This window comes from Gordionus sp. m RMFG-2023, chromosome 3 (genome assembly GCF_954871325.1).
Source record: "Gordionus sp. m RMFG-2023 chromosome 3, tfGorSpeb1-WG-v2, whole genome shotgun sequence".
Classification (NCBI taxonomy): domain Eukaryota; kingdom Metazoa; phylum Nematomorpha; class Gordioida; order Chordodea; family Parachordodidae; genus Gordionus; species Gordionus sp. m RMFG-2023.
In genome coordinates, this window is record NC_088777.1 from 28,058,630 (window position 1) to 28,075,489 (window position 16,860).

General features: G+C 27.3%; 1 protein-coding gene across 4 annotated transcripts in view; it reads right to left on the minus strand.

The window, feature by feature from the left end:
• Positions 1-14,131, minus strand: part of LOC135927469 (obg-like ATPase 1) — a 124,909-nt gene extending 110,778 nt beyond the window's left edge. For all 4 annotated transcript variants that reach the window (XM_065463465.1, XM_065463462.1, XM_065463464.1 and 1 more), the window contains exons 1-2: positions 14,044-14,131; positions 10,521-10,843 (exon numbers count right to left, since the gene is read on the minus strand). In XM_065463465.1, the coding sequence (XP_065319537.1) occupies positions 10,521-10,836 (316 nt within the window). In that variant the 5' untranslated portion in view covers positions 10,837-10,843; positions 14,044-14,131. The remainder of the gene's footprint in view (positions 1-10,520; positions 10,844-14,043) is intronic.
• Between the last annotated feature and the right edge of the window lie 2,729 nt (positions 14,132-16,860).

Genomic DNA, 16,860 nt, shown 5'->3' on the forward strand with positions numbered 1-16,860 from the left:
TCTTTGTATATAATTTTGATATTAAATTTGTTATTTACAATTAGATAGTTTTTAAGATATGCTTAATTGAATGAAGGAAGATAATGGTAAAAATACGTCATTTTTGCCACTTTGAACCCTAATATCTCCAAAAATATAAATGTTACGAGGCTTAAATTTTGGCTATTTTTTAACTACACATACCTTTCTTTGCTTACTAAATTTAAAAAAAATCGAAGGGGGTCGGCCGAAAATCTCATTTTTTTGCTCATTTGACATGGTATTACCTTATTCATATTTTTTATATATAATTAATGATTTTGCAAGAAATATATAAAAAAAATTTGAAAAGAGATTTAAATGATATTTATGATATTACAAATGCAGGAATTAATAAATCATATTAGATAATAAAAATAATTTAAAAAATACATAAATATCACAAACAAGTAATGATAAATACTTATTAAAGATAATGAATAAAATAAAACTAGTATATTTTTTTTAGAGATGCCATTTAGCCATACACTCCAAATATAAGTTATATTTAAAATACAGCAAATAACCTACATAATAAATCACTTGATTTAATTTATTTTCTTATTAGCACATTTTCAACTCTCATTAAATATACTACTCTCCCTTCCCTGTTTAAGCTATTAATGGGGAATAATTAATATTAAATCCCTGGTTATTATAATTAATTCATCAATAAATATTTTATTAATTATTGCAAATATTCATTCTTATATGTGTATGCTATGTTCTTCACAAATAAATAATAAAAACTGTATTCTAATAACTATTTTAATTTAATTGGTAATGATAATTTAAAAGTATCTTGTATTTAAGATACTCTAATTTAGATATTTTGGAAAAGATACTAGTATCTGTATCTAAGATTCATTTTTTTATAAAAAATCTGTATCTGTATCTAGATTCTTTTTCCGGAGGACCTGCCCAACTCTGCATATAACTCGATTTTTGTTTAGTAAGGTAGATTATGAATCCCTTATATAATAAAAGCCTTGTCACAATTTGTCATATTTTGTGAAAAGTGTAAAGCAAGAATGATGTAAAAATAGATTATATAATAAAGAAAATACTATAAAAATATCCCCGACATAACTTTTATAAAGGTACTATATATTTTTGAATTCAAAAATTCAAGTTGGGCAATAGGAAATTCCTAAAGCGATATACCAGACTTCTTAAAAATCTTGTTCCTTTCTCAGTTTTGGAGATGTATATTTTTTTGGTAAAATTTTTAATATTTTCTTATATTATTTCTTTTTTTTGTTGAAAGCTGATTATTCAAAGTCTTAAAGTATAAGTGACACAGTTTCGGTAAAAAATTTGAATTATTGGATTTTTAATCTTAGGAATCGAAGCAATATGTTTTGCTATCCTGTATGGATAATAATGGTTGTCAAGCAAGAATAAATTTTTTAGGTCATAACATATATGTGTATAAAAATTTAATCGAAATGTATGCTCGAAATCAAATCATAATATATGCAAATTTTAAAAACAATTATAAATTTAACGAAACAACTTCAAAAATAAGTTTGTTCGAATTTTTAGAGAAAAAAATTTGTTGCGACAGGCCACATCTTTTTTTAATTTATAAATCATAAGCAAAATAATTATCCAATGCCAAAGTTTATCTTCCAAAAATTAAACATTGATAATTAATGGGTTATATAACAATAAAAATAAGTATATAGTCAGCCCTATCTGAAGAGGAGGGAGGGTGATATTTTTTTCTGTCAATAACATTATGGGAATCGTAAATTCTCTAACAGCAACAGAACGTAACGACACGCGTATACCAACAGACGTTTTAAAAACCAAACAAAATGGAAATCAATGATTAAATAATATTTTATTTCAAAATTATGCAAATATGTTTTTTTTATTATATATTTAAAAAAAAAATTATTTTCGATTATTTTAATACATCGAAACTATAATAACTTTTTTATAAAAAATTAGAAAAAATTAAATAACTAAAAAAAACAATGGCTATCCCAGCCTAATTTTTTTAATAAAATATATACCAATTTTAGAAAGTTTTAAACTCATAATAAAGAACACCCGGAAATAAAAATAATACCTGAGACAAAAAACAATAAATTAAATAGAGCTATCTAATGATCCTAACATTAACTTCTATCATTTATATTTTTTGAGTAATCTTTATGGTTTTTTTCTAATTAGGAAGGAAGCATTTAACTTTGACCCGCAATATCTCTGGAAATAATATAATTAGCGCTTAAACAAATATAAAAAAAAATTCCCGGTCATGGGTTACTTTATTTGAATATTTACTGATATGATATGTCAAAATGTAGTAGCAAATAATTAATTTTTTAAAAAGGTAAAATAAATAAAGGTGAAAAATGTAGAAATAGTGTTTACGGGAAAGGATAGGGGATAAAAAAAAGGAAGTTTGGAATATGGAAGGTAATTCAATGGAAGAGATGAAGCTTAGTTAGTTAGAGCGGGTGATGGCGGTAGCAAGTCTTTGGCGTAAGAATAGAGATTCCTTAGGCTGATCGGTTTTTTCGCGGATCCGTTTGCCTAATTCTTTGAAAAAACGTTGAGCTTTGCTACCGAAGGTGGTGAGAATGGAGCAGGCGATGGGTATGAATTGGAAAGAAGGGTCTTAGGAACTGTACTTTATGGTTTTCCGAGATTCTGCGAGGGCGAGGGCATCGACGTTATGGTTTGATGGTGCATTTGGGTCAGTGCAGGTGAAGTCCCAAACCAGGAGCTGACCCCTTGACCAAGGAATCAAGGACATATGCATAGGTTCTCAAAACATATATAATCACCATGCAAAGTTTCACTTAATTTAAAGAGGTCCACGAAGCCTGAACATTTCACGTGGAGATCCTTATTTTTTTTAACTTTTAAAGGTTTGTAATAAGTGTTCTGCCTTTCCGTTTGATCATGAATGGTAAGGAGAATTATGTACCTTTTTATTAATAATTGTTTGCAATATATACTGAATTCTCGACTTTGAAATGGGGCCCATATCTGTATCAATATAATTGTGGTACCCAAAATTGGCAAAGATTCTTAATACTTTTCCATATTTACTATTGGTAGAAAGTTTTTGTATTCTGGTTACTTAGGCCTTTGGGTGTATGACGGGAAGAGCGGGAGAAGTGGTCGATGTATTGCATAGAAGGCATATAGATGTGTGCTGCGTACAGGAGACAAGATGAAAAGGTAATGGCGCAAAAATGATCGGCAAGTCCAGTGAAAAGTATAAATTCATTTGTCAAGGAAGTAATGATGGTAAGGCTGGAGTTGGGGTATTAGGCGGAGAAATTGGTGGACAAATTAATCGAAGTGAGAAGGCTAGATAACGAGATAATGGTTAAATTTTTGGTAGAAAGCTATATAATATTATCTCGGCATATGTTCCTCAGGTTGGAAGAAGAGAAAGATATATTTTGTGACCATCTATTGGGGGCGACATCGAGACTGGCAAATGAAGAGGGGCTTATGTTGGCTGTTGATCTGAATGGACATGTGGGAGCGAGTAGTGAGGATTATGAAGGGGAACATGGAGGATTAAGTAACGGCATGAGAAATCTGGAAGGGGAGAGGATTATGGATTTTAGTGATGCTATGGATATGATTGTTATTATGTTTAAGAAAGAATCAGAGAAGCTGGTGACTTACAATTTGTGTAGTGCTAAAAGAGCGGTGGATTATTTGTTAGTAAGGAGATGTGATAGGAGCATAGTAAGGAGATGTGATAGGAATAGTAAAAAATGATAAAGTGATACCGGGAAAGAAATTTATTAATCAGCACCGACTAGTTACTGGAGATGTCACATTTAAAGGCGCCAGGATCGCTAAAAGAAAGTTTGTGCCAAGGCTGAAGGTTTGGAAATTTAAGGAGGGTACTAGGTCAATATGATATTGGTGATAAAAGAGGAGGAGGTGACACAAGCATCTGTGGTAAATGACAAGTGGGAAGCAATGAAGAAAGCCTTGATGACATGTCGTCTATTCTATCAAATAAAAAAGTCTCTCTGAAGTTAAAGGGAAAAGTTTATGTAAGCTGTGTGAGGAGTTGTCTAGTTTATTACGGCAAAACATGGGCAATGAAAGCGAATCACGAAACCAAATTAGAAAGAACAGAGATGAGGTGGATTAGATGGATGTGTGGGGTATCTCTGAGAGAGAGAAAAATTAGGAAGGAATTGAGAGCAAGATTGGGTATAGAAATGATTGGAGTGGTAATGGGACGAAATAGACTAAGATGGTTTGCATGTGGAACGTATGACAAAAGATGACTGGGTATAGAGACGTACCTAGATGGAAGTAGGAGGATCAAGACTAGAGAAAGGCCCAAGATAACATGGACAAATGTGATATCGGCTGAGAAGCATGAATTTTACAAATATTGATGCTCAGGACTAGTGTTGTTAAACGGCTCGTTTTGAGCTGATTTTTAAAAACGGCTAACTTAATACTTCATCCATACAAATATTACCCAAGCCTGAAGATTTTGCTCATAGAAGGAACAAAGATCCAGACATATATTGTCGAAATCTTGAGGCTTAGGCAATAATTATCTGGCTAAAATATTGAGTTAGCCGTTTTTAAAAATCGGCTCAAAACGAGCCGTTTAACAACACTACCAGGAACATCAAAAATGGAAAAGAAAAATCAGAGGGAAAACTGGCCTAAACCTGGAAATCGTCACAAAACGGAGAAGAAGAGGAAGAAAGGGTCCTGCAAAATCCAAACGAATTTGTCCTCATGGTTTATTTATGGATGGGTATAATTATTGCATTCGTAGAATTATTTTAAAGATAACGTGCTAATCATGGTGAGCATGATAAAGGTGTCCAGACTAGAGATCTGCAAAGTTAGGCCCGGCCCGTACCCGGTTCGAACGGGCTTCGGGCTGGGCTCGGGCCTATTTTTTTAAAATAATCGGGTTTGGGCCGTGCCGGGCCTAATATTTTTAAAAAAAATTCGGGCCGGGTCGGGTCGGACCTTGGAATTTTTTTTAAATATATATAAATTTAACAATTTTATATTTAATTTTTTATGTAAAATTTTGATTTTATTTATTAAAACTAAACGACATATAACATATGTCTTTAATTTGAGTAATTATAAAAATTAATTTCTTTTTTTAAAAAAATTTCGGGCCGGGCAAGGCTTAAAAAATTAGGCCCGATGCAGATCATTAGTCCAGACTATGAAGGATGCGATGTATAAAAATCTTACTAAACGTTTTTCTTACATTTATAATAAAAAGATTCATTTCCTAGCAATAATTTTGGATCCCCGCTTAAAACAATCTCTTTTTTTCAATCAATACTTTAGACAAAAATACTTCTAGTATGCAATAACAGAAACTATTATGAGGAAATTAATTCATATAGGGGTCATTCCACATCAAATGAGCAAAAAAATGAGATTTTCGGCCGACCCCTTTCGATTTTTTTAAATTTAGTAAGCAAAGAAAGGTCAATGTAACTAAGAAATAGCCAAAATTTTAGCCTCCTAACATTTATATTTTTGAAGATATTAGGGTTCAAAGTGGCAAAATTGACGTATTTTTATCATTATCTGCCTTCATTCAATTAATCATATCTTAAAAACTACATAATTGTAAATAACGAATTTAATATCAAAATTACGTACAAATAATATAAAAATTTTCTCTACTCAATTTTTTAAAATAATTTGATATTTTTAAAATATTACAAATATTAATTTATTATTATTATGAAATTATATACAAAATAAAAGTATTATCATAAAATAACCCAAAACAATATAAATATTGGATCGGATTTTCTAAAATCGGCATAGCCTTACTAAATTAGAATAACTATAAATAAGTGTTTCAATCAATAAAATAAATAAAAATTTTAAAATTGATTAATTATTCAATAATACATGCTCACTATATTAATTCATTTTTAAATTAATTTATTGGTATTTTGATTTCTATCAACACCTAACCCCAAGCCTGAAAAAACTACAGACGAATATACAGTTAAAATTGTACAAGAATTTTATTGTATGTACGAAATAAGCAGAATCATGCCAGGCAAGAAAGATTGCGTTTCGATTTTGACCAAAGACGGAAAAAAGAATACCATACATAAGAGATTAATTTTAGATAATTTGAAAGAAATTCATATATTTTTTAAAGAAATGAGGCCTGATGTTAAAATTGGTTTTTCGAAATTTGCAAGCATTCGCTCAAAAATTGTATACTCGTTGGAGGTAGTGGCACACATGTATGTGATTGCAGCTACCACCAAAATTTTAAATTAATGATAATTGGGTCAAATTTACCCAATTTAACCAATGATATGTTGCCTTTTTAAACATACAAACATATTTTACACTTAATAATTTGTAATTCGCCTCAACCATCCAGTTTATATAAGCAAATGTGATAATTGTCCAGGGTCAACACATTTACGCGATCAAATAGAAATATTGTTTCGTTCTAAGGACATCGAATTTATAACATACAAACAATGGCTATCCGTAGATAGAACCACTCTTGAAACAATAACCAAACCAGTAGGTGAATTTAGCAATGCCTTTTTTGAAAAAATGGAATCTTTATTACTCCATTTTTTTATTTCAACGCAACAATCGTTGTATCAAAACAATCTAAAATTGAACTTAGACGAAGACCAATATTTAATTTTATGTGATTTTTAAGAAAACTATAGATTTATACTTCAGGATGAAGTACAAAATTATCATTGGAATAGGGCTCAATCCACTGCTCACCCTTTTGTTATATATTATTATGATAATTTTGCCAATATTTGTTGCCTAAATTATGTAATGATATCCGAATCTTTGCAACACAATACAATAACAGTACATAATTTCAAAAAAACATTGGTAAATTTTTTAATTAATAAAATTTGTAGGCCAAATAAAAATTTTTATTTTTCCGATGATAAAAATCGTAAAATTTTATTAATATTTGCCATCATGAGATGGATTTCGGGGTACAGGCGAAATGGCATTTTTCTGCTATAGCACACGGGAAAAGTGTTTGTGATGGGATTGGTGGCACTGTTAAAAGATTAGCCGCTAGAGCTAGTTTACAAGGCCTTACTCAAAGTAAATAACCACATCATATGAATTGTACGAGTTAAATAAAGAAAATATTAATGTCATATATTTTGAATAGATGACCAAAATAAATTATGATTACGAAGATCTATTACTCGGGGAAAGATTTTCAAAAACTAGATCTATACCTGGAACACACAAAATACACACCTTGATTCCCACAGATCTACATCAATTTAAAAGTAAAATGTATTCCAATTCAATAGAAAGTACTATAGAATAGTTATCATAAAAGTATAATTATTGAAGAAATATCAGGATACCTAACGTATCCTTATGATTCTAATTGGTGGTTAGCTTTGTTTTAGTGAAAAATTAAAAGCAGGAAGAAATATATATAAAGTTTTTAACCCATCCGGACCTTCTAATTCCTTTACATTTCCAAGTATAGACGACACTCTTTACTTGCCCAAATGTCATATCTTAACATTAGTTTCATTGTTAACTGCTACTGGCCGTAGTTATACATTGTTGTCACAAGAAAGTAAATGCGCTACTGAAAAATTAGAATCTTTTAGTGAGTTGTTTATTAGATTTTTAAATTTAAATTATATCAATTTTTTTAATATTTAGGGCGCCATATATGAAATGCACAAGATTCTGATTCATATATTCAAGAACTCGAAACTTAATTGAACATATTTTATTAATATTCATTAAATATATGTTATATGAGCAAAAAATTTTATAATAAATTATAAAGTAATAAATTGAATTTCTTTTATCGATAGACAATCTATAATTGAATGAAAGCCCCATTTATTGTTATTTTCACTTACAAGATGAATAATCCTTTAAATTATATCAAATAGTCCAAGAAAAACCATTAAAAACTGATTAACATATAATTTTATACAAAGCGCACCCTTTCGGGACAATATTTATACACTTTTCTAAACATTTTTATCGATTTTGAGAATAAAGATGGCCGCGTCCCAGATTAATTTTTTTTTATAAATATAAAGGAAGAGTTTAATAATCTCTACTAAATTTTTTTTAAAAATTGAAGGTCGTATTATTTCCAAAAAATTGTTTTTAGTCCTTATATATTAAATAAAAATACCGGAAATTGGAAAAAAAATTAAAAAATTTATCTAAAAGTAGAATCTTGTACGTAATTTTGATATTAAATTTGTTATTTACAATTATGTAGTTTTTAAGGTATGCTTAATTGAATGAAGGCAGATAATGATAAAAATACGTCATTTTTGTCACTTTGAACCCTAATATCTCCAAAAATATAAATGATACGAGGCTAAAATTTTGGCTATTTCTTAACTACACTAACCTCTCTTTGCTTACCAAATTTTAAAAAAATCGCAGTGGGTCGGCCGAATCGTGGTTGATTTGTCATGGAATGACCCATAGTCAAAGATATATACAAATCATACTATAAGTTTTTCTTATATTTATAATAAAAAAATTTACTTATCAGCTAATTTTTAGACCCCCACTTTAAAACATTCTTTTTTTCAATTCAATCAATACTTTATAGAAAATAATTATTTCTAGAATGAATTAACAGCAAAATTTGTGAGGAAATTAATTTATCTAGTATAAATAAAAAATTATATTTATAAGAAATTTCATTAATATGCAAAACTATTTACTTTGTGGTAATCTTATGTTGATGTAGTTTGAAGAGTCTAATTTAATTAACAATACCATCAAAAATTGCCTGTTCCCTATAAATTAAAATTTATCTCAAGGAGCCAATATTTAAATCAATAAATGATAACACCCCAGCATATCATTTAAAATATTGGGCTGTGAACTGACATAAATATCCAAATCTTTCTAAATTTGCTTGCCTATATCTAGCAAGACCTGCCACAAGTATATCATCAGAATGTGTTGTTAACAAAGCTGGTGATATTGACAGTTCTCATCGACGTAGGCTAACCTTGATAAACTAGAAATTTTGATATTTCTGAAAAGAAATCTTCAATATATTAATTTTAATGATTAATTTAAAATTACTTAGCATATTTGTTTAATTACTATTATTATTTTAAAAAAATATTTTGTATACTTTTACACATTAAAAAATTAAATATGTGTAAAGAACACAATCAGATATGACATTGGACCAGATTGGTAAAGTGGTATTGGTATACCCCTATAAAATATATAGAATAAAAAAATAATGAATGAATTAGAATTTAAACAATTTTTTATTATTATTGTTAAAATATAAGAAATTGTTGGAATAAGCTTAAATAAATGTTGAATATTTTTTATTAAAAAATTAATATATTATATTAAAAATTTACTATGTTAAAAAAAAGAACAATTTTAAAAAAAACAAAATATTATATTTAAAAGAAAAATACTTAGTGAATAATTTGGGTCAAGAATTTTTAAACATTAAATAATTGGAATGAATTAAAGAATTCCCTTTTTAGAATATAAATGAACTTAAAAAATTTATTTAAAAATAAAAAAAAATAGCTAATCAATCAAATCTTTTATTTCCATACCATGAATAAGAAAATTTGTTTATTTTGTTTTTTTAACCCTTCAATACTCTGGTGGGGTATATGAAATCCCAGGCATGCTAGAAATGATATTACATAAAAATGGTTAAATATTATGATCTGGATTCTTCAGTAGCTTCATCAAATATATCTTAGAATCTAGATTCCAAATTTCATATATTAGGTTGAGTAGTTTTTAAGATATAATTTTGTGACTGATTGGGGTTTGTGAGACCCCACTAGAGTAAATTTGTATGTTCTGTATTTTTTTTATATTTGAATGTATTAGTGTAATTTTTTTTATATTGAAGAATAAAGATCCATATTATGAATTATCATGATTATATGATAGATAAGTTATTTATTTTAATTTTATATTTGAAATTTAAAAAAAGTAAGCTTTTTTAAAAAATTTTGGCACAAATTATAATTATCCTCACCATCTTTAATCTAGGCTTAAAAAATAAAAATATTTTATCAAGCTTAAGGTTAGATCTATCCTATATCATATCAAATGAATATTAATGGAGATATACACATTTGAAATTGGAGTCTATTAAACCCCACCCAAGTACTAACGTCATTTTTTTTCACCAGAGTATTGAAGGGTTAAAGAATTTTGTAAAGTAATGTTACTTTTTAAAGTGTTTTTACAAAATTGTTTTTACCAAAGTTTGAAAAAAATTTTCAAAAATTTTTATTGATTTCATTTTAAAAAATTTTCTATGCATGAAAATTACAAAATAAATAATTTTTTAGATTTTGGTAATTTTAGGTAAATCAAAAATTTTTGTTCTTCAAAAAAAATATTCAAATTTAAAAATTTTTTGAAGATTTTTTCAAACTCCAGTTTTTATGATTCTAGACTAGTCTTTATATTCATTATGATAAATTTCAATTGCAAATATATTAAACCTAGACCAGCACCCATGTGGGCCCCTTTGACTAGCCCTGCTATATCTACAACTGTTAAAAACGATGGGACGCGGGATGCAGGGTTATAGATGCTACACAGGTAATCGAAGCGGGCATCAGCGACACGACAACGCGCCTCATTGGGTTCTATAGTGCAGAAAGGGTAATTGGCGGCCGCAGCGATTTGAGTACGAGTTAAAGCGTTGAATAAGGTCGATTTTCCAACGTTGGGTAGGCCTACCAATCCGATTTTGAGTGACGTGCCAAAACGGCCTAATAGTGGTAGGGATTTGTTATCAGAAATTTTTTTGCTCATATTCAATCTAAAATATAATATATAGCTTATTTAATTTTTTAAAATTATGCAGTATTACTTATCGTCGGGCAAACTCACTAATTTGACAAAAAAAATTCAGTACTAATAAAATTCCTATTAACTACTATTTGTCTTGATAAGAAAATGCCTAAGTTAAGCAAAAACCTTGGTCTTAATTGTGCCTATATTAGATAGGTTTTATTGTATTTAGAAAACTTATTCTAAATTTAGAGCATAATATTTTTTTTTACTTTTATTGTCCAAAGATAGATGGCATAAGGCCAAATCTGCATTGAAATGGAAGGGGGGGGGGGGGTAAGAAGTTGTGAATAGTATTGTTAGATCAATTTAGCAGATTTTAAATTATTAATTTAAGACCAAAACAATATTATATAAGCTTCGAGACTTGGTTAATAGATGGCTAAACCTTTCTGTAATTATGAATAATCCACACCAGACTTGCATAATATTTTTTGACTAAAATATTGGGTTTATTGTTTTTAAATCGAGCCATTTAACAATAGTTGTGAAGAGCCATTCATCATTAGGATTAAGGTGATGGGAAGTATGGTAAAGGGTCGTAGAAGGTGAATATATATTAATAAATAAAATAGCCTATATAAATCAACAATGATTCAGTTGACCCCCTTCGATTTTTTTTAAATTTGGTAAGCAGGAAAAGGTTCATGTGACCAAGTAATAGCCATCATCAGCCTTCTAACAATTATAATTTTAGAGATATTAGAAGTCAAAGTGGCAAAAATGTTGTATTTTTACTATCTAAAAATTACATAATTGTAAATAACAATTCAAAAAATTATAATTTGATAAAAAAAAAATTTTCCAATTTCCAACCATCTTATTTATAAGAATTAAAAAATATTTTGTGGAAATAATACTATATTCTACTAAACTCCTCCATTATATTTTAAAAAAAAAATCGGTCTGGGAGCAGGGTTGCTTTGTCTCCACCCATCAGTGGGAGACTCGCCATTTTTTAGTTTACATGTAGACATATCACTCCTGCAAAACTACCATAATTGGAAATCTCTTGCAAAAATCTGCCTCAATTTTTTAAGTTCTCCTGCAATTTTTTTAGCATTTAAACGTTATTATATATAAATAATAATTTTGAGAGACAGTAATTGATTATTTTTATATTTTTAAAATAAATTTTAAATATTTATTCGAAAACGTGTCTAGTTTGTAAATTTCTTTCTATCCTGTTTTATTTTTATCCAATAATAAATCAACATAATTTCATTCATATAAGTCAGTACAGAAGAGTATAGCAACAGATTGCAACACAAAAATATTCTCCAAAAATAATAAATAATACAGATGCAACTACAGTTGTGGAAATCTGTAGTTAACATTCACAGAGCTATCTATCATCACAATGTGGGTCGAATCTTTTCCCCATAATATTTAACGACTCCTATATAAGTGCAAACTTTACTTGTGGCAGAACAAAAATGAGCAAGACTATACTCATATGCAATTCTAACAGATGCATCTAATAAGCGAAATATTAAAACATTTCCCTTGATCCTTCGCTATTTTAACAATAAGGTCATTTCAATAAAACTGTTTAAAAAAAATTCCTTGGATAGTGAAAAATTCAACGATCTAGCTAACCACATAATGGTATATATAGCTGATACAGGGTTATCAATGAGTTGCATGTTAGCTTTCTGTGCTGATAATTCCTCTGTGAATTTTGGCATAAACCAGAGTGAATTTACCGAATTGAGGCATCAAAATAATGAATTAATATCAATTGACTGTATATGCCATATACTACATAATTCTTGCAAGAAGGCAATGAATGTACTGTCTGTGGATATCGAAATATTTGTGAAAAATGTTTTAACAATTTAGTTCATCAACTAAAAGAGTTAAACGGTAGATTTCCAATTGTGGTAGTTTTGCGGGACATTCGCATAACATATATTTTTTACATTGTAAAATTAAAATCGTTTGTTTTTTTATAAAATTTTATCATGTTTACATTCTATTATATTTAAAAAAGATAGCTTGTTTTTTTTATAAAATTAAAATATTTTAATAAATCAATATGTTATTTTAATAATATATATAGTATTTAAAAAATTTTGTCTTGTACTACTTATTTTATTTTGAAAAATAGTTACCTGTACCTGTTTTATTTTGAAAAATTATCGATTTTGTATTATAAACTAATTATTATAAAAAATAATAGGCTGATAACTAAGTCAATTAAAATTTTTTAGCAATTTTTATTTTTCTTCTACAATTTTCAATTTCTCCTGCAAAATAACAAAATTCTCTTGCAATTTGAAAATTTTGACCTGGCAACCCTGTCTGGGAGGCCAGCTTCATCTTTAAAATCGATAAAAATTTGTATAAAATTACATATATTCAGTTTTTAATAGTTTTCCTTAAAATATTTTGATATAATTTATTCATCTTTTAAGTAAAATAAAAATCAAAGAGGGGTTCAATCAATATTCAATTTGTTACATCAATAATTTATTATAAAATGTTTGCCTACATAACTTATATTTAATGAATATTTAATAAAATATGTTCAATGAAGTTAAGAGTTCTAAAATATATTAATCAGAATCTTGTGTATTTAAAATATACCTGATTTCCAAGTTGGGTTTCAAATGTGCGAAAAATTATGAATTTCACAACTATATAATTTTTAAATTGCTTATATCTCAAAAACTATTTAACTAAAAATAAAATACATTTTGCAGGTAAAAAAATCTCTAAAAGGTTTATTGAAAGAAAAGATAAATCTATTTAGAATTTGTATTTAAATATCCATAAACTTCTAAAAATTCAACTACAATTTTAAAATAATTCATATATGAAGAATTAAAACATCCAATAAACAATGAATTAAAATGTAAAAAAAAATGATTTCTTGTTTTAAAATAAAAATTTATTCTTCATATAAAAAATATAATTAATCAGAAGTAATTTGTTAACACATAATAAAGGTGTATCAGAAAAATAATTATTGATAATTCTTTAATGCTTATATAAAATAATGAACTATAATTAGAATATTGAGAACAAATTTATTCACATTATAAAGGTAGTATTTAATTAGTTGATATTGACCAAGAAGATAGTAACACATATAATGTACTTCCAATATTATAAATGTTAAATTAGCATATAAAATTAAAAATCCAGGTATTAAAACATTATTACCTTGTTAAATTATTTACCGGATAAATTTATAATCATAAATAAAAATGTTAAAAAAGCTATACATAATAGTGTCACCTGTCAAATTTATAAATATCATTTGTCAGAATATAGTAGGCATAAAAATTAGCCATATGTAATATCTTTGCCGATCTAGAGATAATTCATATAATATTCTATTATAAAATTACAGCAATTCGCAAATAACTCTTTTAATGGCTTTCAAAATTTTAACAACAGGTTCGTTTCTATAAAAATATTTGAAAATTATTTGAGTCTATTGCCTCTTGCAAATCGAGTGATATAAATAATAATTGTATAATAAAATTTAACATATGATCACTATTATATCTCTCCAATTATAATTGACATTTATAGTGGTTTAATTAATATATTTTCGAGAAGTATTTATAATTGTATATAGAAATGAAATTTTCAACTAGTCGTAACATAGGCGTAGCCAAGATTTTCCTCGATGGGAAGGGGGGGGGATTAAAAAATTTCTGGGGCTTCTCCCGCAGACCCTATTTTGCCCGGTCTTCGGTCGGGTTACCTTAGTCTATATATAGTCATATAATATTTTTAAAAAATAGGAGGTTAATTTTAATAAAAAAAATAAGCCTGGAACAAATATGAAATATATTTCTATTAGTTTATATAAAATATAATAAATTACTTGTATATACATTAATATAAAAGCATAGTAATAATTTATTCTAAACAAATATAAGAAATTTATAAAAAGAAAGTAGAAATATATTTGATATTCCTCTATTATATAGAATTAGTTACAAAATACTAGGTAAAATTCCACTTTTACAGACATATTTGACAATTAGAGAATATATTACAGTTAATATTTTAACAAGTTTTACTAATCAATGCTCTTGATAATTGTTAAGGGAGAAAGCTATTACGCCTAGCACTAAAGGAATATAATGACAAAGTATACGAATAATAAGGAGTTGAATAAATAAATATTTTAAAATAAGTTGATTGACTGTTGATAAATAAAATAATAAATAAACGGCTATGAATTTGTAAAAAAATAAATACATAAGCGCGAAAAAAAAGAAACAATGATTATTTTTATGTACAATTTATATTTTAAGAAAAGAAAAATAAAGAAATAAAATTATCGATTTTCGTGTTTCAAGAGGAAAAAAAAATTGAAGTAAGTAAAAAAAAAACATAGATACATTAAAAAGTAGTTGTTTGTTGTTGTAATACCAGAGTGTTGTTTTGATATTGGTGACTCCGACCTATTAGAAAACATTGTAGAAGGTTTTAAAAGAATTAGAAAACCAGTATTTTTAAAATAAGAAAACATTGTAGAAGGTTTTAAAAGAATTAGAAAACCACATTGGCGTACGCAGCGGGAGAGGACAGGGGGACAAATCCACCCCCCAAAGCCAAAATGCAGATGCCGGACATATTTTTCAAAAATATTATTTTTTATATTTTTATATTTTATTATATTTATTCATATCTATTTCTTTTTAAATTTTTATATTATTACCTTTTTCATTTACTAATTTACTTTATCAATTAATTTCATTTTCAAGTTTTCCTTGTGGCGTAATATTTATCTATTATTTTTAAATTTCCCGGTATTATAATTTTTAAATTTCTAGTCATGGATATTAGACTTTTTTTAAAAAACGCTGAAGGTGAAAATCATGCCAAAAAGCAAAAAAGTATAGTAAAATAATTTATATTTTAATTTAAAAATATTTTTAGCAATTAAACCCCCCCCCCATAATAGCTAATAATGAAAGAATTGTTGAAAAAATAATAGATAGTCAGCATATAGAGCCATCTAAAGGTCTTATTCTAAAAATACATTTGGTATATAATAAATAATTTTACATTTTTATGTAAATAAATAATTATACATTTTTATGTACTTTTGTAGATTTTTTTAAACACCTACTTTGAAAATGAAATGTTAATTTAATTATGTAATAATAAAATAACTGAATTTTTTAAGAATCATCATAAGATTATTTTGAAGAACCTTGTATTAGTAAGGATGGGATAGTAAAATAAGAATTATAGGTATTTAATTTAGTAAAAGAATGAGATTGCAACAATGTGCAGCAATAATATTTTTAAAAATAATTTTAATTTAATAACTAGAGTACAATGATACCCAATATGATATAGCCAATTTTTTAGATAAAGATAATATTAGCCTAGAAGAAAGACATATACTTCTTAAAAAGGTATATATTAAAGATACCTATGATAAATATTTTATTTAATAATAGATTTATATTCCACCCCTTAATTTTCAATATCTCCAAACTTTATGTGCTAATCGAAAGTTAAAATTTCAAAATAGCTATTTTACAAAGTGGTTATGGCTAGCATACTCCATCCGAAACAGTGGAGCATATTGCAAAATATGTGTACTGTTTAGACCACGATATGCTGGCATAAATCTAGTTAAGCTTAACACTCTTGTTAAGACTCCTTTCAATAAATACAAAGATGCGGGGGAGATTTTTGACAATCATCAGAAAACAAATTATCACAAAAGCTGTGAACTGATGATTTCCTCAAAAGAATCAATTCAAAAGGGGGATATGATTCCCATTTCAGCAATAATTGATAAAAATAGGGTTAAAATTGCAAAAGAAAATAGAGGCAAGATAAAACTAACTATTGAGGCTATTTTATATTGTGGCTTGCAAGGCCTAGCACTTCGTGGCCACAAGTATCCAGGAAGCTTAAATTTTTATAATAATGATAACGAAGGTAATTTCCGTGGACTTTTAAAATTTAAAGCATTAGGAGATCCTGTATTAATGGAGAGCC